This window comes from Mustela erminea, chromosome 3 (assembly GCF_009829155.1).
Source record: "Mustela erminea isolate mMusErm1 chromosome 3, mMusErm1.Pri, whole genome shotgun sequence".
NCBI classification, from domain to species: Eukaryota; Metazoa; Chordata; class Mammalia; order Carnivora; family Mustelidae; genus Mustela; species Mustela erminea.
Window position 1 is genome coordinate 121312773 of NC_045616.1, and position 27142 is coordinate 121339914.

The 27142-nt window shown below is 47.0% G+C and overlaps 1 protein-coding gene across 2 annotated transcripts in view; it reads left to right on the forward strand.

Annotated features, from left to right (window-relative positions):
- The window catches only part of GLRA1 (glycine receptor alpha 1), an 82218-nt gene that overhangs the window by 18915 nt on the left and 36161 nt on the right, over positions 1 to 27142 (forward strand). For both annotated transcript variants that reach the window (XM_032337249.1, XM_032337250.1), the window contains exons 2-3: positions 13541 to 13668; positions 19811 to 19878. In XM_032337249.1, coding sequence (XP_032193140.1) covers positions 13541 to 13668; positions 19811 to 19878 — 196 coding nt within the window. The remainder of the gene's footprint in view (positions 1 to 13540; positions 13669 to 19810; positions 19879 to 27142) is intronic.

Genomic DNA, 27142 nt, shown 5'->3' on the forward strand with positions numbered 1-27142 from the left:
GAAGGCTAAGTGAATTGCCCAAGATCAACAGCCTTGTGACAGATTTGAGCCTGCTACACCATGCCCCCTCTCAAACCAAGTATTTACTGTATTTAAGTACTTTCAGGGATAAAAAATTGGATATGATGCAGGCAGAAGACATGGGGGGGAAATTTAATATATAAAAAGAAATGTCTGGCATCTGCAACGTTGGATTCTGAACTACACTGTCACAAAGGTCTCTCTTTCTCCCCGGTAGCACACGCTGATGTCTATGGGCTCTTGGGCAATCTGAGTTAATGGAGAAAAAGAAAAAAGATAAATGTGGTCATCTCTATTAACTTTCACTGTCCCACCATTTCCTTCAACCCTTGCCCTAAGCAGACTCCACATTATAAAGAATTTTCAATGAGGAGCCTGCTGGTCCTGGCGTTGAAGGGGACGGGATCTCCTTTGCACTGGTTTAGTTGTTCTGCCTTAGAAATAGTCATACTCTTTGACTCAGCAATTTTGCTTCTAGGACATGAACAGAGGTTTGTGACCAAGGGAGGTTTTCACAGCATCATTTATAATAGTGAAAACTTGAAAATAATACAAATACCTATCAGGAGAGGGATAGCTAAGTGAATGCTAATACAGCCACACATTGGCCTAGGCAGTCATTTATAATTGTGTTTCTAAAGGTTTAATAACAAGAGAAAAATGCTCTTTCAGAATCTTCAGTTAAAATTTAAAAAAGGCAGGAAACAAAACCAATTTATAATCTACAGAGGCAAAAAGAAAACCCAGAAGAAATTTACTAATATGGTAACAGTTGGTATCTAGATGATGGGATTTCCAGGAGGGTTTTATTTTTTTTCTTTGAATTTTTCTTCTTTTTTTTCTTTTGTTGTTGTTGTTGATGTTGTATTTTTCCAATGTGCATTTATTGTTTTAATCGTCAGAGGAAAATGTTATTTTTTTAAAAGGGCTATAAGAGTCTGGTCTGAGGGCAGCTAGCCAGCTTGTGAGGAACAGTTTTTGCCACTGGACAGTTTCCATCTGTGCAGCAGCAGTTACTACTCTGTTACCATCAGATCATCTTAATCCTATTGACTGAAATGCCAAAGTAATGCTATTCATTGACTACCTACCCGATAAATTACCAGGAGCACAGGAGAAGGATCCCCCAGAGAACTCCTGGAGGTGTGGCAGTGGGTGGTCCTTGAGCATCCAAGTGCAAAGCCCAAAGAAAGCTCTAGAAGCCCATCTATTTATCCCTCATCAAAGAGCCTAGATCCATCAATTCTCTCTGAATCGATACAAAATGTATTGGGCATTCACGATGTGCTGAGAATCAAATCAAGCACTACAAAAGATGGACTTACTCATTACAACAACCCCATAAGCAGCAACTTCTATCACCCCCATCTACAGATGCAGAGACAGAGAGAGGATAAGTGGTGTGTCCAAGGCCACACAGGTAGGAAATGGCAGAACCTGAGTCTGATGGCAGAGTCTGTAGAGCACGCCCGGGTTCCAGGCCAGAAGGGCATTCTTACTTGGGTAGCACCTTATGTTTTCTTCAACATGGTTTCAAGTAGTCATTCATAAGTTAGCACAGAAGATATCTACACCCTATGGATGAAGAAACGGATGCTTAATTATGGTAAAGGGCTAGCCCAAGGACACACAAGAAAGGATCAGGCAGGAGTCAAACAGGGATTTCTGACTCCACATCAGCAGCTTGCCCTGTACCCCCGGCTATTTCTCTTTGCCTCTGACACCTGCAGCAAGAAGCAGAAGGCAAAGGAATTTGGCCTCCTGGGTAGTCCCCCTGTGAGTTATGAAGAGGTGACCCTGCTGGAGGATCCCACAGAGTAGAAAGGAAAGAAACCCCAGAAGGAAAAGAAAGACAAAGCAGCCTTGACCCTGCATTCCTTCTGCTATTAGCCTTCCTTCATCCTCAACCAGGAAGGGGCACCTAGTCGTTCCTTCATCGTCCATCTGTCTTCCTTTTGTCTCATTGGGTCTCACAGGTTTCCCTGACATGTCTTCCCCTGAATTCTCCTCAGGCAATGTTTCTCACAGAGGCTTACACTAAACCACAGAGGAACAGAAAGTCAACACGATGCACAGTCCAGTTGAGTGAGCTGTTGTAACACCTGTAAACAGCTGCTCCAAAACCTGGGCCCAAATTCCACCTCAGTTACAGCCACGTACCAATTCTGCCATCAGAGCACCTTGATGAGGTCATGTAAGCTCTCCAAGCCTTCGTTTCCTTACCTGTAAAATGGAGGAGAAAGTGGTCCTATCTCATAGAGTCGCTGGATGGCTTAGAAAGCACCGATGTGAAAGTTCTCAGCTCAGTACGTAGCACCTAGAAAGTGTTGGAGCACAGATGGCAATTGCTATCATTGTCAGCTAACCTCTGAGTCTGTTTCCTTCTCTCTAAGATGGCGGCGATCTACCCTACTGATTTTGTAATACCAGAATATACGGTCATTAACTCATAGCAGGTGTTCAATAAATGCCTCTTTTTTAATTTTTTTTATTTTTTTTTTATTTATTTATTTGACAGAGAGAAATGACAAGCAGGCAGAGAGGCAGGCAGAGAGAGAAGAGGTAGCAGGCTTCCCGCTGAGCAGAGAGCCCGATGCGGGGCTCGATCCCAGGACCCTGGGATCACGACCTGAGCCGAAGGCAGCGGCTTAACCCACTGAGCCATCCAGGCGCCCCTATGCCTCTTTTTTTAAATGCACAAGATGACCAGGTTCATAATTCTATATCTTCTCTCCCTTTGGTCTTCCCCAAGACTTTGGAACCCGCTGAGTGAGACAAAGAAGTTCCACCCCAGTGAGCAGAGCCGCAGCTCTCTGTCTTAGAGGATTCAAGGGAAGGAACAAGGGCTATTTAGAGAAGGATTAGAGCTCTGGAGCTTCTGGAAAACTCTGTATTTACATACAAATACCCACCTCAGCTAAACCCAACCCTCTCAACTCACAGTTAAGCTCCTCTTTCCAAAGCCCCAGCTCTCCCTTGATTAAAGGCAGCTTCACATTTGAATCCAAGTTGCTCTTTCTACAATTTAAGGTCATCCTTCCTCCAAGCCCAGCGAGGATGTTTTATTTTCTCAACATCCTCCTTTGAAATCAGTCTCCTGGATGTCTGAGGGCCACACACATCCAGGCTCCCCTCATGAAAACCTGTTTTCTCTGAGATAAATATCCCTTTTTGTTGATGCATTTCCTAGGGCTCCATTGCAATGTGGCTTACTTTCCACTACGGGCCTCAGCTGGTATAGACTTGAAGGGAAAAGTGATACGTTTTTTTCTTAGAGGCCCAGGTATTCAAACACTCACATGTCTTCATGTAGGTCCTCCTATGTGTTTGGCAGTAGGAAGTTTGGGAGTTTGTGCAAAGTGAGGGTTAAGGCATATTCACTACTGACAAAGTTAAGGGAGAGTGCACCAGGTCAGGTCTACCTAGAAAAGTTATTTAACCTCTGTGAACCTCAGTTTCCTCATGAGTAAAATGGAAATTATGACTCCCCAACCCATAGGATTATATTAAGGACTAAATACTGAAACCTAGTACTTTATAACTACTCAACATGGGCTTGCAGTTATAACTATATTATTCATATTTTGCTCAATCACCTGGTATAATCTCTGACTTCTAGTAGGTACTGCTTAGATAGTTTGGGATAAATAAGTAAACAAATGAACTGATAAATTAATCCTAACTCAAAGGAGATGAGGAGGACTTCAAAGTGTCAAGAGAATGAAAAAGGTTGACCGCCCTCTGAGGCGAAAGAGCATGTTTCCACAGCATCTGTAAAAACACAGGGTCTTCGGCCAGTCGAACAACACCGGCAGTTGGTAAAGGCAGGTTGTATTTTAAAGATGAGTCAACTAAGATGGAAAAACTAAATGGAAGTCAAGCTAATGCCAGGGAAATTCCGAGAAACAACTTAATGAACAGCCAAGAAAGGTTTGCCCATCCCCTTCCTGTCTTTTGGGAAGGGCCAAATTGTCAGGATGACCCAGACCACATCTGAGATCCTGGTCACGTTATGGCTTTGCCAGTGGAGGCCCTGAGCAGCTCTCTCAGCCTTCCGGTGGGGCCTCCAGCCATCACCTGCACACAGAGAGGCTGTCACGGGCGTGGGACAAGGAGCAAATGTAGCGACCAATTTGGAAGTGCCATATACACGGAAAGTGTTATCTGTCTGAGAGTGATCAACATATTGTTCTCAACTCATCCTTCCTGATTTCCAGAGTTCCAGGAATTCCCACCAGTAGGTCCAAGAGTCATGCCGGCAGTTTATCATGAACCACAGTGGCTCCTCAGAGGGACTTTGCAATCTCTGTCCCTTGGAAGAGTCACCAGAGTGTAGCAGATAATAGCGTGGACTTCACAGGCCAGCTGACTGAGGGCAGAGCCCTATATAAGCCATACAACCTTGGCTACATCCCTGACAATGCAAGCGTCCGCTTCCTCATCTATAAAACGGAGGTAATGATGTCATCTCCATGAGACTGTTGAGAAGATTAAATCCAGGGACACCTGTAAAGAACTCCGCCCATAGTAGGTGCTAAGTGATTGGAGGCTCTCCCTACCATGAGCTAATACCATGACTTTATCTGCTTTTATCCTATTATTATTTCTCCTCAATAGTGACACTCCCAGGTCTTGGCAACCTTAAATGACCAATCCCTACTGATCAGTGCAATTTTTCCTCCCAAAACTTTTTGTCCAGAAGCCTCAAGCTCCATTCTCTGCAAAGATATACTTTTCCAGTGAGATTTATCTGATTAAAAAGAAAGCTGCATTGAAGGTAATGAGAGCCATTTGCTCTCTTGTCCAGCTCGTGGGATGCATGCTGATTACGTAGGGCCTGCTAAGAGCTTCGACTCTGGCAGAGCAAACCCCATAGGCCTGTTCTTCAGCACTCAAGTCTCTGAAGGGTCCCCTGGATTCCCCACACTGTGACTCATTGCGGAATGACATGCACTCAAAGGCATGGGAAAATTTCCGCAGGTGAGACATACAGGGACAGTCAGTGAGATGGTTGTTGTAGAACTGACAAAGTGAGAGGGCTGTTGTAGAATTGTAATTAGGGACGTCAGTGGGGAGAAATGTGAGGCTTATGCATAGACATGGGTTTGACCTAGGCCACCGGCCTAGGTCAACCTGTGGGAGGGTTGTGGATGCTGCCGAAAGAAAAGGATGGCTTCTCCTATTTTCCAGCCTTGGATTTTCCCAGAAGACATCAAGTATTTTCCCCAGGGACTGACTAAAGGTATGAGGGCCAGAACTGGGGACTTTTTGACTCCAGTCAAATCACATCACAGAGGCCTAGTACCTGTACAGCTAAATTCTGCTTCCCCTGGAATGCCAGGTGCTTATCACCCGCTTAACAAGTAACTATTGAGCCCTGACCGTGGGCCAGGCTCTGTGCCTCATGGAACCATATTTACTAAGAGCCTGGAAGGAAGCGCACAAACACCATTCTCGCCTACATAACCCCTTGAGTGCCCCAGACCCCAGAGAAAAGGGAGGCTACAGAGTGGAAGGCTGAGCTTGAACCATAAAACACGAAGAGCTGCTGTGATTCCAGCCTTGGAACCGACACATGGGGTGAGGAGGAGAGAGGCTGGAGGAAGGAAAACCTTGACATCAGTTAGGCAAATACAGTGTGGTGTGCCACGGCTAGTTCGCCAAGCGAGTCTTAAGCCTTAATTCTCTTACTTGTAAAATGGGACAGACTTCTTACTGCTCAGGCTGCTGGCAGGACACAATGAGGCAGAATACATAATGCTGTTTCTTGCCACTAAACAAGAAAAAACAAAACACAGCTTTCTGGAAATGAAATGAGAGGTTGCAGGAGGTCTAGACTCCCTCTCCTATAGGAGATTGCCTACAGCATTTGATGACCGACAGGAAATTTTATCTTCGATGGACTGGGTTGGTGGCTCTGTGATGCCACAGCAGGGCCAGGACTAGGGTGAGGCAAGTGAGGCGCCTACAACACTGCATTTAAAGAGGGGCTCACTCTCGGGCACATGCAAGGGCCTACCAAACCCTAAGAGTGAGTGCCTCCTTCAGTTTCCCAAGGAGCCTCCTCCCCACCCTCTCCTGCCAGCCTGCTTTGTGGAGATACAGAACATAAAGCAGAAGAGTTATTAGATAGAAGGTTATCCAGAAGAACAGACCAGAAGCAATGGTAAGGCATATGAAAGATCCCTAAAGATTCCCACTGCCCTAGGGGCAGAGGAAGAACCAGATGGAGTCTCAAGGTTCCTTCCAGCTCCAAGGATCCAAGATTTTATCTTCCTACACAAGAGAATCATATTCAAATACATGTGCTTTCTGACACAGATAAGGTTTTCTTACAGGGAGCAGATATAGCTGGGGGAAGTAGGTGTTGTTCCGTAAGTCCCTGGGGAGAACTGGGCTCCAAGCATGCCAACTGGGACATTCTGCCCCCAGGGATGCTTAGCAGGTCATGAAGCGAGAGTAATAAGTTGTCAGGCCCTCCCTGGCCAGCTTAAGCCCCTACTGCAATCAAATAAAATTGGAATTGCACAGCTGGCCATGAAAAGCCAGATGTTGACCTCAGGCGGCAACCCAGGCCAAGCTAAGGGCGACCAGCAGGGCCTGCACTGCACAGCAACCCCAAGGTTCCCGAATGCCAGGGCCAGGGCCCAGAAAACTGGTCAAATTCAGAAGGCCAGAGAGTAACAGCCGCACCTCTTCCCAGGAGCCTAGGACATGAGCCCTCCCCAGCACCTCTCCCCCTACCTTTCCCCAGGACAGCCCACAGGCAAAAGAAAGAAAGTTTTCCCTCTAAAATGCACAACATAGACAACAGCAAATGTTGTTTCTCTCTGAAAGTGCAGAAGCTAAAATTAAAACTCAGAAAAATTCTCTGATTCATGTCTCCACCTTCCCCTAAACACTGCCTGCCTTCTCTGAACCACCATAGCCATCCAATGATACCTCCTAAGCTGGGTGGCGACCTCTGATGGTCGTTTCTGTCCCCAATCTGTTCTATCTGGTCCACTATCAACAACAAGAGGGCAAAGGTCCTTCATCAACAAATGATTATTGATTGCTACCACACACCAAGCCCCGAAGGAGACAGACACAAACCCTACCCACACGGAGGGCGTTTTCTGTCGGCAATGACATGTTCATCTGCATCTCCCCCATAGTGCCTTACACGTTTAGTGGGTGCTTATTAAGTCAGAAGGATCAGAGCAGAAGATTTCACAGCAAGAGGGCCTGCAAAATGAAGACAAGCTGGAACTCCACAGTCTAGTCCCTGGACAGACTGATGAGCCGTCCTGGTACCTTCCCTGCTGGGTCAAGTCCCAGAACCCATCTCCGAGCAACCAGCCCCTGCTGAACGGAAGTGGGCACTCAACACAGAACAGGCCATTGTGCCTGACCTAATGCCAACTGGCCAATTCAATGAGGAAGCTGAGGCCCATCTAGGAGACAGAATTAGCCTGAGACCACCCAGGAAGTTAGAGCTAGAGCTGCAACTATACTCCTGTTCCCCAGTTCCCACCTTAATGTGTTTTCTTCTGTTCCATAGTGACCTTCAAAACTGTGTCGTAAGTAAATGCCCATGCAAGCAGCTAGCAGACTTTAAGACAACCTCAGACTAGTTGACCAGGTACTTTCTGCCCAGAATAAATACTCTCTCATTGGATCACTTCCTTGCCAAGACAGAGCGGGGAGATATTCTGGCCCAAGTCAGAGGACAAGTTGCCTGGAAGCCAAGTTGGACACCCCTCACTGGGAGATGTTTTGGGAGGGCCCATTCCTCAAGCCTGGCCAGACCACGATTCAGTATAACCCAAAACAGCTGAGCACTCAAGATGGATTCATTTTACTGTAAAGAGATTAGCGACGGGTAATCTTACCTTAACTTTTGGACCCACTGTAAGGACAGAGACCCAGAGGACGCGTCCCTGCTACTCCCAACCTCACAGACTCAATGTTTCATCTTCACCGCTTATCATTGTTCTCTCTCTCTCTCTTCCTCCGCCACCCTTTCCTTCCGTCACACACGCTAAACATCTTTCAGTTCTCCAAGTCCTGTCTCCCCTCTAGACTGAACACGCACTGTCCCTTCTACTCAAAGCGCTCCTCCTCCTCCCCTATTTCTTCCAGGCCAATCCCACACCCAACCTTCAAGCTCTACTATAAAAAATCGCTTTCCCCGCAAAGCCTCTTGGAAAGCCTGCACCGTCCCACTAAGTGCAGTGGAGCGCCCGTCCCTTGTGCTCACTGAACCCTTCGATTATAGGACTGGCCACACCTGAGGCACCTTCCCGCTCACTTTCTCCTCTCCCGGCTCCAACGCCCTCCCCTTCTCAGCCCGCACCTGCAGCTTCTCCTCCAGCCCTGCCTGCCTCTCCCTAGGTTACCCTCTGCCTGTTCGTCTCTCTCCTGCCCCTCACCTTACCCTCCCTGTTTCCCACCCTGGACCTCCTGACTTATCAGCTATATTGAGCCTTGGAGATGGCATCTGTCAGGGGGACTTCCTCTGCTAACCCAGAATGGTTCTTGGTGGTGCGGGGCCATGCAGGGTATAATTGAAAACCGTTTCTCACCCGCATGGTGCCAACCCCAGCTCATTTGAAATTCGGATTGACAGCTCCATATCGATTCCCTATTTCCAATTGATGTTGCAACAGGAGAATGAGAACCTGAGCATTGATCTGGCCTTTCTTCCAACAAATCCCTGAAACATGAGCTGTTCCACTGGAGAGAAATCTCGAGACTGGATTGGGAAAAACCACGTCACAGACATGCTCATGTTCCCTCAAAAGATTCCAGACAAATTTAGATGCCAAGAACAAATGCATGTAAAGGGGGTTGGGGGGAGAGGGAATATTATGGACTTATAAAATGATAGTTTAGGGCCAGAAGGACTCTTAGAGACTTTTCTAACCCCCTTATTTTGTAGCTTGGGAAACTGAAAGCCACAAAGGGGAGTGACTCTCTGAAGATCACACATCCCCCACTTCACAGTGTCCCCCTGCTTCCACCCCCCACCTCCTGCTTGGAAACCCACTCCTGGATCTCTCCACGGTCTCTTTTATTAGGAGTCAAAACTGAGGTCCTTTAAGTACCAAAGTCTCCCTGTGTGACAAATCTCCAGACACTAAGGTGACTCTGTCCAGTCACTGCAGCTTTTGCCATAAAGCCTTCCCAGTGAGGGACAGACAGCACACTTGGTCCCAGAAGACCTCACTGTCTTTCTGAAATTACTATTAATCAAATCTGTCTCAACCGAGTCTGATTCACTCCATTACATTGCAGTAATCCCTGAAACAATTTGCATCATTTCCAAATACTTTCATAGGGTTAGCAAATCCTCACAATCAAAGGTCTCATTTCTCAGGTTCATCCCCAGCTACTCTGTTCAGTAGCTCACGGTCTATAAGCAAATGTTCAAGTTCACCAGAGGTAGTGGTTCTAAATGTACACCAAGGGCTCCTTGATGCATATGTACTCTGCACAAAAGCACAGAGCACAGATTTACTATAGGGGGCCCTTGAACTAATTCCCTGTGAACTGTGCTTTCTAAATATAGACGGAAATGTACAATGATTATCAAGTGGAGGGGCATGGCTATTTTGACATTCAAATAAAGACTCTGCATGTAGAAAAGAATTAGAGAGATTTTGGTCTTGGGCAGTAAGAGATGGGGTAGTTCACACAGAGTATCAGTGAATTATGATTGAGCTCTTTCCTTTTCAGCTCTCATTAAAGTCTCAGACAGGTGTTAATGTGTCTCCAACCTTTTCGCAATCCTTGCTGGTCTTCCCCTGGGACTCTGGGCAGGCCTTGTCCATTGTGAATGTTGGTAATCAATAGTGGGCAACTAGAATTTTAGGTTTCTCTTTTTGTTTTGTTTTCACCGCTTTCCCTCTTGGGGGTTATGTCTATTCCGAGAAACAATGGTGCTTTTTCATTTTTAAGTTGTGAAATCCCAAGTCCGGTGTTTAAAAAGAGTAAGTTTGAAAGAAGTGAGGTGATTTAAGGAAACATTGTAACTGACGAGGACAGGTGGTGCAGAAACACAGAATCAAAAATGTGAAAGCGATCCCCAGAAAACCCACAGGTACGAGATACCAGCTGGGACTAGCGGATCTCAGAATTTCAAAGAATTCTTCCGTGAATCCCTTGAGGACACAGATCATGGGGCGACCCACAACCCTTTCTTCTCCACGTTTCAGGGTGGGGAGTGCAGCTGCGGGATCAAAACTGTCGAGTCAGACTCCTGTTCTGATGCTCCCAGATGTCATGGGAAACCATAAGCTTCCACCACAAATAGTAACAGTAGCAGCGAAGTTGTGGATACTCTTCACAGTTTACAAGGCTTTCCCATATGTTGTAGCTTTTGGATGAAGCAGCGCTTTAAAATTTGAGTTCTAAACACTTCTGTCGTGAAAGCGCTGTGTGACCTGAGGCCAGTTACTTAACCTCTCAGAGTCTCCATGGCCTCAATTCAGCTCCCCATGCCAGAGCTTATAGGGAGTCAGTGGCCAGGTAACTGGACCGGAAATGCAGCAGACTTGAGAGCTGGGTGACCAGAGGACTCCTTGGCTTGGGGGAGGATTCTGGTATTAAATGGCACATTTCGCTAATAGCAAATGGTAGAGGGCAATTTGGGGCGAATTCATTCTCTCCCAGTACGGCATAATAGGATTCGGGCTTATGAAAGAGGCCTAAGGGCCCAGAGATGGCGGGCGGGTGCTCTCCTAGCTGCTGGGAGGGAGTACCATGTTCCCAAATCTTATTATCTGAGAGGAGGGGCTGGAGAGAGAACAGGAGCTTATGAAAGCTTCATAACCACCACTGCTAGAAAGGCTCTAGAAGTGAATTATAGCAGCAGAAAAGTCGTAAATCACCAGTTGGACGCCTGTGGTCCCGTCGGCTCACGCCAGAGCCACAGAGCAGCCATGAGTCTGGCGGTGAATGGGGAAAAGGCTGGGACTGTGGTACTAACTTGGGCCCACAGCAGGCATCTGGAGAGGTCTCCCAGTCACTAGGGCCAGTGGTGCAGCGGAAAGCAGCAGTGAGACCAGAAGATGCCCCCAGACGGGCTCTGAAGTGCTTCAAACACACACGCACACATGCACACACACATGCACACACGTACACATGTATACACACAGAGCAAGGCAAGAGCAAGACAATATACCGAGGGCCCGCTATGTCCCAAGAACTGTCCTTGGTTGTTTTTTAGCTGTGCTACCTCAGTTACCACTCATGTAAAACTAATGTGACCTATGGGACAACTCAAGTTCAGAGAAGTTGAGTAACTTCCCCAAGGTCACACAGCTTATAAGTAAGTGAGACAGGATAAATTCCAGACATGTGTTCTCACTGTTTTTGCGCTATCTTACATTACATTTCACGGTACATTTCAGAAGCACATACAGGTAATGCGCATCCACACATCCACACAAGCCTTCCACACACGCATACCTTATACCCAACACGTACATCTACCCCACATGTACACATACAGATGTGCATGTTTGCACATACGTATCTGTGTAACACAATCCATCGCATATCCACAAACACCCCATCACATCCCAGTCCTCACACACATCTGTACCCACCCACTCACTTGTACATATCACACCTAGAAACCTGTCCACATCACACCCTCTCACAAACATCCAGCCTCACACACACACACACACACACACACAAACAGTAAAATGCATTGTCCCTCGTCTTGACAATCATAACGAGCTCCTGAGTATGTGGATAAGGGATCTTCAGGTTAGGTAACGTGAGTGTTTAATAATCCTGAAGTGCCTTCTGGACCTGCACAGGAATACCAGATCACTTTCGGTATTCTTTATTACTGGAAATAATAGTCTAATTACTTTAAAAATTGTTAATCCATACATGAATATTTATGAAGATCCTACTAACCAGAATATTTGATTAATTAAAGTAGCATCGTATTCATTCATTCATTCATTGTGCAGTCGCCGAGTATCAATTATGCCTGAGACACCGTCGTAGACACAGCAGGGGACTGAAAGAACAAGTAAACAAGACCATGATTCCTGGTCTTCAAACACAAGCACAGCTATATTACCGGGTAGCATGGTCCAGGGCCTGGTGAGCGAGGGATGTGACGGGAAAGGGGGATGAGGAGACAAGATGGCTCTGGAGCTTGTAGACCTAGACAGTGGCCAAACTCGGGCGCTGTCTGGGGAAGTGGGATCTGCAGGAGCAAGTTCAGAGAGGAAGCTGGGGCATCCCGTTCACGAGATGAATTTGAGGCACGGGCAGGTTTGCCAATGAGTAAAGGGGGCTTCTGCGGCAGCCAGGAGGAGACAGACTTGAGAGTCGTCCCTTAGAGGGGATCACTTAAACCATTGCAACTGTGAGATCAGAAACAAGCAAAGGCGAAAAACAAGAGCGGTTGAGTGCGGATCTTTGGGGAACACAATGTCCTACTTGGCTAGGTGACAGAAGCTCCCATCTTATGCAACACACACACACACACACACACACACACACACACACGTGCGTGCACACACTCATCCCCCTATGCATGGCCGTCCCGCAGCGTACCAGCTCCTGACAGGGCCACACACCACTGTGGCGCCTGCTCCCAGCCATCTCTCCTGCTATCATTTAAGGACTAGGAAAGCTCTCTGGCCCAAAGCAATGCAAATGACTATTCTCGAACCTTTCAGCTTCCAATCTTGACCCTTCTTGGGGATCTGCGCACCTCATGGCAGGGGGACAGCCACTGTTCATAGACATCAGTAATTCACGCTACGGCATGAGTGAGGACCTGAAACAGCTTTGTCGCTGGGGGCTGGTGACAGAGACGGTGTGGAGCACCTCCTCAGGCCACTGTCAGATCCCCCGGTCTGGAGGCACAGAGGCAGGCTGGTTTACTCGGGGACGTCCCTCCGTGTCTTCCACTAACTGTGCTTCAATGTTCCCAACTGAGCATTTTCAAAAGCGTATGTTTCGTGAGACGGTGGTCCCCTAAGTATAGGCCTCCAAGCTTGTTAAAGCTTCTGAGAAGACTCGAAGTAAAGATGCCTGATTAAATTTCTGTTCCCGAAAGTATTTGACTCGGGCAACCTTTTTTTTTAATTAGTGGCTGATTCTGAAGAGCAGCTTCAGGGAAAGGCTAGACTATGAGATCTCTGAGAGTCTCTGGATGAGTTTTCCCCCAGACCCGTGAGAGTGCAGCGCCTCCTGGGAAGCTAACCCTTCAACCTCCTCCCCAGGGAGGCCCAGCAGCCGAGTGTGATTGCAGAAAACCCCAGAGACAAAGCCTGAGGAGGCAGAGGCTTCTCAGCAGCCTCAGACCCACAGCTGCCTGCCAGGGTCCCGTGTTGGCCCACAGCTGGACAAGTAAACAGCTGAACCTGGTCTTTCCTCATTAAGGACACACACTGCCTATTTCTCAGGCTGAGAACACTCTGGTGGTTCTTGGGTGTGGGTGAGGCTGGTCTGTGAGTTCAGGGTCATCATTAACCCTCTGCTTTCCTCTCTCCTTTCTTAGCCTTGCTGCGTCCAAGGAGGCCGAAGCTGCCCGCTCCGCGCCCAAGCCTATGTCACCCTCGGATTTCCTGGATAAGCTAATGGGGAGAACCTCTGGATATGACGCCAGGATCAGGCCCAACTTTAAAGGTAGAGAAAACTTGCCTTCCAGATCCTCCGGGATCTGCTTTCCTAGATTACAGAAGCAGGCAGCGTGGTATTGTATGCAGATGGTAAACTCCTGCAATGAATCCCATGACTCTTCCCTCCCCCAGAGGCAGACCTTGCTAGTCAGTTCTGTCTCCTCCCCACCAAGTCCAAACAAATTCTCAGAGAATTGCCCTCAGCCATACCTCTGGTTGCCAGGTGTCAGTAGGTGAATTAAAACCTACTGGTGGGGGCGCCTGGGTGGCTCAGTGGGTTAAGCCTCTGCCTTTGGCTCAGGTCATGATCTCGGGGTCCTCGGATCGAGCCCCCACATCGGGCTCTCTGCTCAGCAGGGAGCCTGCTTCCCTTCTCTCTCTGCCTGCCTCTCTGCCTACTTATGATCTCTCTCTATTAAAAAAAAAAAAAAAAGTCTTAAAACCTACTAACTCCCTCTGGCATAACAGACAGATAGACAAACATGGAATGTGGGGAAACAGGTCCACATTTTGTTTCGTACGCTCTGAACTTTGATAAGTCACTTCCCTGCTCTGGGATTCAGTTCCTCATCTCTGCGGGGATTGAGTAGGCTGTACCTGTGGGCTTTAAACTATGCTTCATGGAGCTCTCAGCCTTCCACTATGTGCCCGAAAAGGGAGTCGAGGGAATAAGGAGCAAACTCACCCTCGCTTCTCCCCCAAGCCATCTACTTTTATTTGTTTTAGAGAAGAAACTTCCAGCAAAAATTCATCTGCTGGAAGTTCCCAGGGATTACTATATAATTTTGAAACGTTCTATTCTCAGAGTCACGATTTCAAATGGCTACAGAGATTAGGCAGGTCACTTTACTGAGTGAGGGGAGCCAAAAGTAAGGCCAAAGGGGGTTGTAGGGACTGTGGAGAAATAGAGGTGCGGACCCCTTGAAAGGGGACAGCCTTTCCTTAGCCCCAGCCCACAGTTACCCTGCAGGAATCAGGGCCCCATATTTCCAGATCATCCAGTATTCTAAGATGAGCCAGAAATCAAGATTTATGCAAAATTTCCTGATGCCAAAAACATATACATTTAAACAAAACACGTTTGTGAGCCAGATACGCCCTGTGGGTGACCAATTTACAAATCCTCACCGGAGTGATCTGAAAAGCTTCTTCTAGCTCAGAGTCCTACAAGATCCCGATGTCTGTTACTAGAGGAGATGGGTCCCCTTTGTCCGTGGATGCCCCAAAGTTGCAGTGATCTCAAGCAGAACAGACTTCTGCAGGTGTGGTCTTGGGGTGCTCCTGGGACCCTGCATACTCTGACATTCCCCCCAGGACCCCTGCAGAAATCTGATTTCAAGGACTAGCCTAGCCTCTGAAGACTGTGAGGACTGCTAGCCTCCGAATCAATTCTTGATTCCAGATGCCCTTCCTCACTGTTCCTTTTGGCTCAAGTCCAAGACCAAATAAGGGATGTGACAGCTGGTAGCAGCTTCCTAATATTTGCTTACCTTGCTCCCCATTCCCTAAGTACCCTTCTCAGAGTGCTCTGCAAATGGAGAGTGGTCTGTGAGATGCACTGGGGTCGATTCTTGGGGGCCCACCTCCCACTCCTGTTTACCTCCAGGCTCCCCTGGTCCCTTCTCCTGAATCCCTATCTTCCAGCATCCTTAGCATGACCCTGGTTCCCTCAAGGACAGGTAAGTACCAAGGTTGCTGTCTGGACTCCAGCCCTTCACCAGGGTCACAATCTCAGACACCCAGAAGGATCAGGTAGGACACCTGAGTGATGCAGGATGGGGATAAGGGAAAACCAGAAAGCATAGGCTCAGCCAAGGGCAGCCACCTGTCAGGTCCTAAGGTAGCTGCCAGGCAGGAATGCAGGCCCCGGGCAGCACGCCTTCCGAGATAAGACTTGAGTCTGGGGTTTTCTGTGAAATCTTCCAAGTTGGCAGCTAAATGATATCTTTTAGAAACACCATTGGCCAAATCGAACACATTCAAGACCTGACCGCCGGGTTACCTCTGGCACTGCTGGCAATTTTCCGAAATTCCGGCCCACCTCGCCCCCTGGTGGGCTCTCTCGGAACTCCATGTGACTGCCGCAGTCCAGCTCTCCTGAGAAAGGAGAGTGGAACTCGATTGTGTGCATACGCATCCAGGGCTCATGTATTCGTCATCCTTTATGCACAGCACTGCACTTGGCACATAGATGGCCCTCAGTAAACCTTTCAACATGGAATGAATGAACAAATGAACCAAAATATATGCTAAGGCTTAGAACATTTAAGTGACTTTCCCAAGGGATGCCGTCAAGACTAGGGATTTTCACTCAGTTAACCACATTCACTTATTTGTCTAATGCTAGTGATTTGTTGATTTATTTAATCGTTCATTTATTTACTTACTTACTTGCTTAGCAGTGGACAGTTTTAAGACAGAAGCTTGCACCCAGACTATAAAGTTATTGAATTAGGGCCCTTCTCCTCCCCAGTCTGAGAGACTTACTTTGAACACCTGGGCCCCAAATCTACAGGCCTAGATAATGTCTTAGACTTTTCCCAAACCTGCCGTGTCTCTACCCAGTTCGGTGCCCTCCAAGTCAGGCTCTGAGCAAGGCACATCTTTCTGGAAGACCCTCCACAGCCCCCACCCGACCTCACTGCCCAGGAAATGGGAAGCAAGGTTTCTCTGTTCTCCCTCATGGTAAGAGCTGAAATGTTGGCACGAGGGTTCTCCCGCCCCTGAGTCCTCTGGTCCCTTCACACTTCCACTCAAAGCACAAGTGGGATTTCCAAAAGCCCCCTACAAACCACAGAGCTCCCAAAAAGGCCGTGTAGATAAGGCCCTGTGACCCTAACACAGAGGAAGAGGCCTGCGTTGTTTGAAAACTCCACGGAGTGATTAATCACTCAGCAGTTCCCTTCAAGCACCAGAAAACTTGCCTGCTCTTGACTCTCCTGAAGACGGAGGGGCAGGAACAGCAGCCTCAGTCTGCAGAGCACAGTGGCAATAAAAATCAGAACCCGGAAGGAAAGCGCGGGAGAACTGGAGTCCAGTCCTCGCACAACTGACCGGACAGTGCGACCCGAAGGCCATCCCTTGACATACCTGGGCCTCTGTTTCTGCATCTATAAAACAATCCAGTAGGACGTAGGCCCTTCTAGCACTGATAGTCTGTATCTTTCTTAAGACTTTGTGTAGGATAATGGCTCCCAGGATCAGGGACACAGCCTAATACCAACACATACACAAAAGCAAAATTAAACTTTAATATTTAATGAAATATATACATTATCCCACTGCCAAAGGCAGCCAGATTGTAATTTTCTCGAGGATAATTTAATTTCAGATTTATATCAATGAACCGCACCTCCCCATGGGGTCCCTTTCGCTGGCGCCCTCTCACACACATAAATCAGGATCTAATTTATATGAGAGTCACAGCAACAGACACTTGCAGGGCCTGGGTGGGAACTCTGAGTGCGTCATTTCGAGGCAAGGGCAGTAACTCTTTGGGGCATCTTAATGGTATGAGACCAAATGAAAAGAAAAGCCTGGGTCTGAGTCTAAATGAGGTGGGGGGGGGGGGGTTCTTTAATGGGTCTTTGTTTAGGTGGAAGTGACGAGGAAGCAGATTTCCACTCAGCATAAGGGAAATTTTTTAGCAGAACAGAAGTAACCAGCTATGGAAAGAGCTGCAGACGATGAAATGAGTTCCCAGCTGCCGGAGGTGTGCAAGCACTCAGCCTTGAACAGGAGCTCGAGCCATTCTAGCAGTGGTCCCTAAACTTGTCTGTGCGTGAGAATCACCCTGGTCGCTTGTTCAATAATACATTCTGGGCTAAGCTCCCATGATTCAGGTTCATTGGGTCTGGGATCGGGCTGACGAATCTGCAGTTTAAATGGTTACCCAGGGGTGCCTGGGTGGCTCAGTGGGTTAAGCCTCTGCCTTTGGCTCAGGTCATGATCTCAGGGTCCTGGGATCGAGCCCCTCTCTGCTCTGCAGGGAGCCTGTTTCCCCGCCTCTCTCTCTCTGCCTGCCTCTCTGCCTACTTGTGATCTCTGTCTGTCAAATAAATACATAAAATCTTTAAAATAAGTAGATAGAGACTACATAAATACTATATAAATAAATAGATACTACTAAAATAAGTAGATAGATACTACATATTCTACAGCAGTTTGGGAAGAAATTGATGAGGTAGACCCTTAAGAAATCCTTCAGTCCCCAAATCCTGTAACCTCGTAGTTCACATGAATGGCTTCCATAAGGGAATTCCAAACGGAATTCCCAAAGGAGCTCAGAGTGTCTACCTAGATCCAGAGCTAGTCTCCCAGACTGATGGGCAAGTTGTGACCTAGAAGTGGGAAGGGGCGTGCCTGAATCGGATTGCCCGTGAATATCGGAGCTGTGTCGAAAACCCACGGAGCCTGGCACTCCCTTGGAGGGAAAGCCTGGATTCCCACTACAAGACTGGGTCCGTTCCTACACACCAAGATTTCTGAAAAGAAGGAAACTTTGACTGAGTTTGGGTCAAATGTTTGGGCTCCTCTTTAAAGAGGGGCAGAGAGGAGCGGATCGCAGAGGACACAAAGACATCTGCTTCCTTCTCTCCACAGTCAGAAAACTTGGGTGTGAGTCCTGGCTCCACCACCTGCTGGCTAAATAAGCCTAAGCAAGTTATTAAAAACTCTCAGCTTTGCAGCAGAGATAGTGATTTCGCCCTGGCCCCCTCAGGACCTCATGAGGATCAACAAGAAAGCAGGCCTGAAAAATTTCACAGATTGCATATTGCAATCTCCATGGGAAGGATTATGAGCTGTTATCCAAGTCTTCCTGCCTTCAAGGTCAGCTCAAGGTTTATTACCTTCAGGAGATCTTTCCTTATGCCTTGCTCTCCAGAACCTCTCTTAGACCTAGACTCCTACTGTTCGTAGCAATCTTACCCATAGTCTCACACCCGTCTCTGGTTACTTTTTTTTTTTTTTTTTAAGATTTTATTTATTTATTTGACAGAGAAAGATCACAAGTAGGCAGAGAGGCAGGCAGAGAAAGGAGGAAGGAGGCTCCCTGCCGAGCAGAGAGCCAGATGCGGGGCTCGATTCCAGGACCCTGAGATCATGACCTGAGCCAAAGGGAGAGGCTTATTACACTGAGCCACCCAGGCACCCCAGCCCTCTCTGGTTATTTTATACTGGACCCTTTGTTAGCTCATGGGAAAGCCCAGTGCTTAAAATCCCGCATTCTACCACTCTGTGACCTTGAGCATGTCCCTTCCTCTCTCTGAATCTCTTTCTTCCAAGTACAGCCAGTCATCAGCTTTGGAATTAGAGAAATCTGAACTCCAACTCTGGCTCAAGCACTTACTAGCTGTGTGGTCTTGAGCAAATAATCTCTCGGAGCCTTTGTTTGCTCATCGACAAAATGGAGGTAATAACTATCTTCTTCTGGAGTTGTGGAGAGGATATGAGATAGTATCGGTAACACTCTCAGGATAGCAGCAAACCCTGAAATGCTCAGTAGTAGGTAACTGCTACCATTAATAAAAATGAAGATATTGGGTTTCAACTCGACAGAGGTCCCCTAACAATGAGATCCCAAAGAGCAAATATTCCTCCATGTCTTTCCTACCTTTTGCAGTAGAATTCAAATAGCTTATCTGGAAAGTATTTGATAAAGACTTATGGACTTCCCTTGAGGTTCCCTCTGGATTCCTCAGCTGGTAATCCCCATCCATGCCCTTTCAGGCAATCTTTCTTGGTTCATAAGTTCAAGGCAAGGAACTTGCTGTTCCTTGCGATTCCCAAGATGGCCTCCAAATGCTGGAGCCATAAATACATTTCAGCCACAAATTAGAAGGCAGCCGATGGGGTTTGGGGAAGGGATTTCGGCCATATGGCAGGACGATGAATCATCCTATGTTAATGAAAGTACATCCTAGCTCAGCCTCTGGTGTTCTGTACCTGGTGCTCACTTGGGGACCAGGGAATCTGGCACAGTCATGTGGCTGGGAGTCCCCTACTGCTCAGGGGTGGGGTGGAGGGCAAGCAAGGGTCTCCTCCACCAAGAGGGAGCCATCCCTGAAGTCAGTGTTCCAAGAAGCGTCCTGTCCTGTGGGTTTCTTCCTGGTCGTGGAGCTAAGCAGGAAATCTCTCTTGATTGGCAGGTCCCCCGGTGAATGTGAGCTGCAACATTTTCATCAACAGCTTCGGTTCCATTGCAGAGACAACTATGGTGAGTGAGTCAAAATATAGGCTGCTATTTCCTGCTGGGGATGTCTCACTCCCAGAAGTATGTCCCCTCTGCACTGGGCTCCCCTGAGGAGGTAGGGAATCTGGTATTTTTTTCAGATCTCCAGTGCGTACCGTGCGACTTGGGTATTGTTACTGTCTTATTCAGTGTTCTGGGTAAAGATATCCATCTGCAAACGGCCAAAGAGCCAGCAGGGCTAGTGCACACAAACACCCAGGACCACAGACATAAAATTAAGGCAACAGGCTGAAGTTTTATATGAAAAGAAAATGTTGGGACGCTGGGTGGCTCAGTCGGTTAAGTGTCTGCCTTCGGCTCAGGTCATGATCAGGGTCCTGGGATGGACTCTCACATCAGGCTCCCTGCTCAGCGGGGAGTCTGCTTCTCCCTCTGCCTGCTGCTCCTTTGCTTATGCTCTCTCTCTCTGACAAATAAATTAATAAAATCTTTTTTAAAAAATGGAAAAAAGAAAATGCAAAGAGCTACTTGTAAGTTTATAATTCAACTGTGCAAGAGCGGAAGACTGCTTCTAGAAGCCTCAGTGGGTCTATTGGGTTGATTCGAGTCCTCTCTATGCTTTTGTGTGTGTTTCAACATTCTCATTATAAAAAGTTTAAAATAAATCACTATACTGGAAAAAAAGACCAGAAGGGAAAAATACAAAAACATTAATAGCAATTATCCCTGGACTGCAGACTTACAGATAATTTTTAATTTTCTTCTTTCATTCTTTCCCTATTTTTTGAATTTCTGCAAGGAGCAAATATTGCATTTGTGATTATAAATACTTTACTACTTTAAAATCTTTTCCCAATCCTTGAAAACAAAGGAACTACAAAAAAATCAATTGTACTGGTTTTGAAAGGAGTGATCGAACTTGTGAGAAAGTAATTAGAGCTGCCTAAAGTCATCGCTTTATGAGCCAAGTGAGAGCGGGCAGCCAATCACCAAGTCCTTGTTACTGTCACCAAGACAGATGTTACTACCAGGAAGTCCATTTCTGGACATCCACCCATTTCTGGACATCCCACTACCCCTAGTCAAGTTCAGGCTTCCTTGGGACTTGCTCACGTTACTGCAAAAGAGTCTTAAATCTCATCCGGCCCCTCTCCGAGCCCTCTTTCTCACACATTGGTCTTCCTGATATACACATTCAACCACACCATTGTCCTTTCAGCGCCTCCCTGGTGTCTCCCCATCACTTTCATTAAGCCCCAATTCCTTTGCAAATCTTAGAAGGCCCTCGGTGATTCTGCCCTGCCTCACTTCCCTCTCTCACATCCTCTTCTGGATAATGAAAAGGCCTAGAGTTCTCCAGTCAGGCATGTCTCTGTGCTGATGCCATGGAGGACTCTGCCTAGAGCACCACACCAGCCCTCCTTCCCCTACTGACTCCTTCCTATTCTCCTCTAAGTTGGAAGCAGAAGCAGCTGGCATACTTTCACACCTGTGTACATGTGTGAGCTCACCTGCATTCTTGACCCAAGGCTACAATGAGTTCTTTCCACCCATTCTCCTGACACATTTTACAGTATCCGTAGTAGCACTTACCACTTGGTAAGTAACATGGAACACAGTTAATGGTCTGCTTATTCATCCCTGCTCTCGCTACCATGTAACTTAGTGCTGGGCTGCAATCTTGTCTCATTTCCTGTGGCAACCTCAGCAGCTGGCACAGTGATTTAATAACATGGGCTCGGTGACTTTTTAAGATAAATAAACCAAACATCAAGTAGGGTCTGTTGATTCACACAATTATTTGGTCCTAAACGTTTATGGAGATTAGATCTAATCTTTCAATCCCAGACTGGCAAAAATCACTGAGCTCTCTAGGTCATGGGGCAAATGGTCCAAAATCTGTCCTTTTGCAAAGAGGCCTGTCTTGATAGGGTCAAGTCGACCCTGGGACAACTGGTCAAACTCCCTAAAATTTAATAGGCCTATTATCTCCAAACGGAGATGATCTCACCTATTGTCTAGAAACAAACATGGCTGCCTTTCATTGGTATCCAGGTCAAGAAGCCAAGTTTTCCCATACTTCAAATGGATGTCTTGAGAGCTCCTAATGCTTTTCTTCTTATCCCTCCCAAATCAGAAGCACATTATTCATATGCTCTGTGTGGTGAGTGTTGACACTTCCACTCTTCTTCTGGAACGGTAAATAGTCATCAGATCAAGTCAGGGATCTCCCAGCTCTGTGAAGAATTTGGTTCTTGGAGGACATCTACTGTCCAACTTGTTTCCCTACAATGGCTGCACAGAGATCAATTTCCTAGACACAGGTTCCTCCTAAAAGAACAGCAGTTTTGCCCTTATCTTGTGTGGGGGTTACAAGCCTGGCTCTGGCATCACACAGACCCGACCTCACTCACCGTGTATGAGGAGCTGACTTGCTTCATGTCTTTAAGCCTCGTAAAATCCCAGTGGTGACTAACATACTGACTTCATCAAGGTATCATGGGTAGAAATTATGTGCAAGAAAGTTTTTATCACAGTAAATGCTTTTTGTCAGTGCTCTTAATGTTTCCCATGATAACGTTGATGATGATGACAATGGAGCCCCCAAAGCTATCGCTGATCAGCGTAGGACCTTGACCCTCCATTTCCCCTCCCCCATGTCTTCTGTCTACCTTTCCAGACTTCAGTCCTTGTGCCTTTTGCTCTCTCTAGAGACAGCATAGCAATTAAGACATAATCTTCCATGGCCAGACAAAACTTGAGGTTCAGCCCCATGACCCTGGACAGGGTAGCCTGAGTCAGCCTCCTCATCTGCAGAGTGGGGTACCAGTAGCCTCCTCCTTATGACCTATTGTGAGGATTAGGAAACAAAGCATAGAAAATGCCAAGCACAGTGCTTGACGCAAAGTACAAGCACAGTGGATATCAGCCATAATTATTAAATAGCACTTACAATTTTCAACACATTCCACACCCACTCTCTCATCTGATGCCTGCACTAACCCCTCGGTCTTCCAAGCACTCTGTACGCAGTAGACATAATCGACACTCTGTCGCCCAGTGTGCAGCTGAGGAAGCAGATATGGACACACCAGCGGGGGCTAAAGACCCAGTTCTCCTGACCCACAAAAGGTGTTCCCTGTGCACCACACTGAGTCACATCAAAGTGCAAAGACTCAGGAAATCGAGGGACCACAGAGCCGCACAGCAGGCTTAAGCAACCACCTAAGCATCACAAATGTGGAAATCCAACCTCACCTCGTGCCAGGCTCAGCACGCCTCAGGGGAAAATCATACACACTAAAACTGGAGCTAGCCCACAAGGGAAGCCTGGGGGGACATGGCCCCCTGCAGGGGAGAAACCAAATCCACAGACAAAGAATGAAGACTTGGCAATGACCTGCCTCCTTGGGAGTGGTCCACTGGTGACATAGTTTTCTCCTTCTTAATAATGTTAATCCAGAATAGGAGTTAACCAGGTTCAGCTCATACATTCCATGATACTATCATTTTCCTCCCCACTGGGTCCTTAGTTATCTATATGCATTTCATTTACTTTGCAGATAATTTCAAAAGAACATAACCTAGTATCTCAGAACTAGAAAAAAGCCTTAAGAAATTGTCAAAGGCAGTCCTTCATTTTACAGAGAAGGAATCTGACCTCCGGAGTGGGGACATCACTTGAGCAAGGTCACGAACCATGGTACAAGTGTGACAGAAATCCAGGTTGAATGCTGTTTGTGCGGCCAAGGCTTCCCCTCCCCCGCTTAGCTTCTTTCTCACCTAGATCCCACCGACCAAACCGTTTGGACCATTTTCCCATTCGAGCCTCTTTCCTCGTCACTCAGAATATGCTTGGAGAGCAAGACAGGAGCCGCAACCATGCCTTAAATGCTACTGCAGGCCAGGCAGTGAGCAGAGCACTCCTGCCTGTGTCATCTCATTCAGAGCTCATGGCAACCTTCATGAAGCATGACATATTATCTCCATTTTACAGATAAGTAAGCAGAGGCTCAGAAAGGTTAAGTTACTTGCATAAAGTCACACAGCTCATCAGTGGCAGAGGTAGAATGTGAATTGAGATCTGATCTCCCCCCAAAGCTCATCTTCTCCTGAGCCAAATATAAATATATCATTCCTGGATGTTTGGAATTCCCCAGGCCTTGCTTGTTTCCTTTTATCATAAGGAAATCAGAGATGAAGGAGAACTTCACTGAATAGACTCCCAGCCTAGGACCTGGCCTCGCCGACCATGCAAAAAGCTGGTGGTGCCCCCTGGGCCCATGTGGCAGAAACTTTCCAGGCAGTGTTTGTTCTCCCAGAGCAGTAGGAGTGCAGAGCAGCTCTATAAACAGCTGGAGTCCCCAGGCCCAACTGTCTGCTTCCCAGGGCCTGGCTTTATTCACCAGAGCTAACAGACCTGAGCACAGAGAGAGGCAGCCAGAAAAGCAACGGGGATCTCTACCCATTCCTGACGAGGGGAACGCTGGAGCTGCCAGACCTTCATCTGACCTTTCTAGGGACTTTCATTGAGGCGAGGCAGAAAATGAGTGCAGGGTTGGAACAGGAATGGAAAAGAGAGAAGGAAGGGTGGGCCTGAACTAGAGCAGCTCCCTTGGCAGGCTATAAGAAAAAGATCTGGAGCTAGAACCCAGGGGGATCCATCCAGCTTGTCAGGACACATGGAAGTGTGCCTTAAGTGCTCAGACTGCAGAATCTATGTGTCTGTGTAGTACTTACACAGGTGTAAACTGTGGGACTATGCACTTGTGCGAATGTGTATGGACCTAGGCATGGGCATAGTGCGTGCTGGCTTAAAGATACTGAAATAGGGGGGTGCCCGGGTCGCTCAGTGGGTTAAAGCCTCTGCCTTCGGCTCAGGTCATGATCCCAGGGTCTTGGGATTGAGCCCCACATCAGGCTCTCTGCTCAGCAGGGAGCCTGCTTCCTCCTTTCTCTCTGCCTGCTTCTCTGTGATCTCCATCTGTCAAATAAGTAAATAAAATCTTTAAAAAACAAAACAAAAAAAAAGATACTGAAATAGGTAACCTCAACAAGACATGTGTATGACCAAGTACAGTATGAACATAGGGATGTTTGCTCCTGTGGTTGTAAGTGCACAAGTAATAAGTGTGGGTTGCATGTTTCTGTGTGCACACATATTTGCAAGAATACATAAAAGTACTTAAAAGTGAATGTACAGGAAGTTCTTATCTTCAGTTCTGTAATTATATGCAGGGGCTTGTGAGTAGATGAGCACGTATTTCAGTATACATCAGCATTTGGGTGAGCACACTTGTGTGTGTATGCACATGCATGTGAATGTGTGGACACACAGTTACGTGTGAATAAGTGAGAGTTTTTAAGTGTGTATCATTATGTAGGTACAAATATGTGTGTGCATGTGCGCAGGAGCACATGGGAGTGTGCACGTGTGGGGACACACCGAAAGTTGGAATTTATGAGTAAACAAATGCGAGAGAGACAGAGTGTATGCGTGTGTGTGTGCGTGCGTGTGTGTGTATATTGACATCCTTTGGGCATGAATCCCAGTGTGTCCATTATTAGGACACGTGCTCTGGCCTCTCTTGCCAAGTCTTGGGCTGACGTGGCATAGAGACAGACACACTGTGTGCCGGACCCCCAGTGATTAGCAGCAGCCTATGTAGCTATAGTCCACAAGTTCAGCCTCATTTCTAAGTATTAAGGAGCAATGAACAAAGTTCTGGCCCAGGAATTAAGAGACCAGGAGCTTAGTTCTAACTCTGCCTCCACTTCATGCTACTGAGACTTGGTCCCCACTAGGTATATGGCTCCAAGAATGGTGTGTAGAACACACGAGTAATTGGTATGAAAGCCCTTCATGAATGCTACAGAAAGGTAAAGGGTTGTTTAACTACTGAACCAACCAGCCAAGGACTCCAATACACAAGCCTAAGGAGATGCCTTCTTGGGTTTTTTCCCTGCTGTTCCCTATTTATTCATTGATGCTTTTCACCTCTATTTATTAAGGTCCTATATGTGCTGAACATGGCATTAAGCTCTTGGGATAGAGTTCTGTTTTATTCATGTTAGTCTAGGCTTTCCTTCTACTACAGACAACCCACTAAATCTCAAAGTCTTAAAACAACAAAGATTGATTTATCAGTCATCTCAAGTCTGCTACAGATCCAGGGGATGCTCCAACACTACTGTCCTCAATGTTCTGGCTGAGCACTGCATCTCTGTATCAACATGTGATTTCACATGTTGCTTTCCTCCCGGAAGTGACATTGACTGCTTCTGCTCAGAACTCACTCTCTAGAGGAAGTCATGTGGCCATGCCTCAAGAAAAATCCCAGAAGTAAATGGGAATAGTAGGTATCTTCTTTCTCTCTTGGAGACGGCAAACAACAAAACCAAAGGTGACTACACAGTGTGATAAGAGCGGTCACAGAGGTTTGCACAGAACGCTATGGGACATTGCAAATCATGACAACCCTGAGCAATATTGGCCAACACTTAACTCCATGCATTCATTCTTATGTGGTGGGTGCCGTGACAGTGCTGTTATGTGACTTTGAGTCATTTTTCTAAAATGGAAATCTGATCATGGTACCCTCCATGTTAAAACCTTCCAGCAGAGAATGATGTCATGGAATGACCCAATGGTGAGAGGGTTTTAAGAAACCAGTATGTGTTCAACAGTGCTAAAGGGGGCGAAATTCAAGTACGAAAAGACAATAGGATCTAATGGGTTTGGCAGTAGGGGCTGAGGGAAGGGGAATGTGTATGAAATTAGGGAATGTAACATTGGGGGCACAGAGAAAGCAGAAGACATACTGAAGCAAAGATAGTTGGAAGATAATTCTTCCAAAAAGCTTGGCTGTGAAGAGACGGTGAGGTGGTAGTGTTTGTCATTTATGGACCACTTTATTGAAAACCAGGTATCTGTGCTTAGCAAATTATGGGGGTTATTCCATGTACTCCAACAATCCCATGTTATAGATGAGGAAACTGAAGCCCAGAGGGGCTTAATTCACCCAAGCCTTTCCAGCCGATAAATGTCTTTGCCAGTTACAATCTCCTGGTGCCTAACTTCTGAAGCCTTGCTCTTGGCCTGGCCCACCTGTGCAGCAGAGCCAAGGGGACAGTGGGCCATGGGAGGACATGACCTCATCCTGGTCTTCTACATTGCGGCCGGTTAATCTATTTGTGCAATTCTACCAGAATTTATATCACAAGACCTAGTTCATCCTTCTCTTTGGATATTCCCAAGTAAGACTTCAAGATACACAAAGAGAGCTAC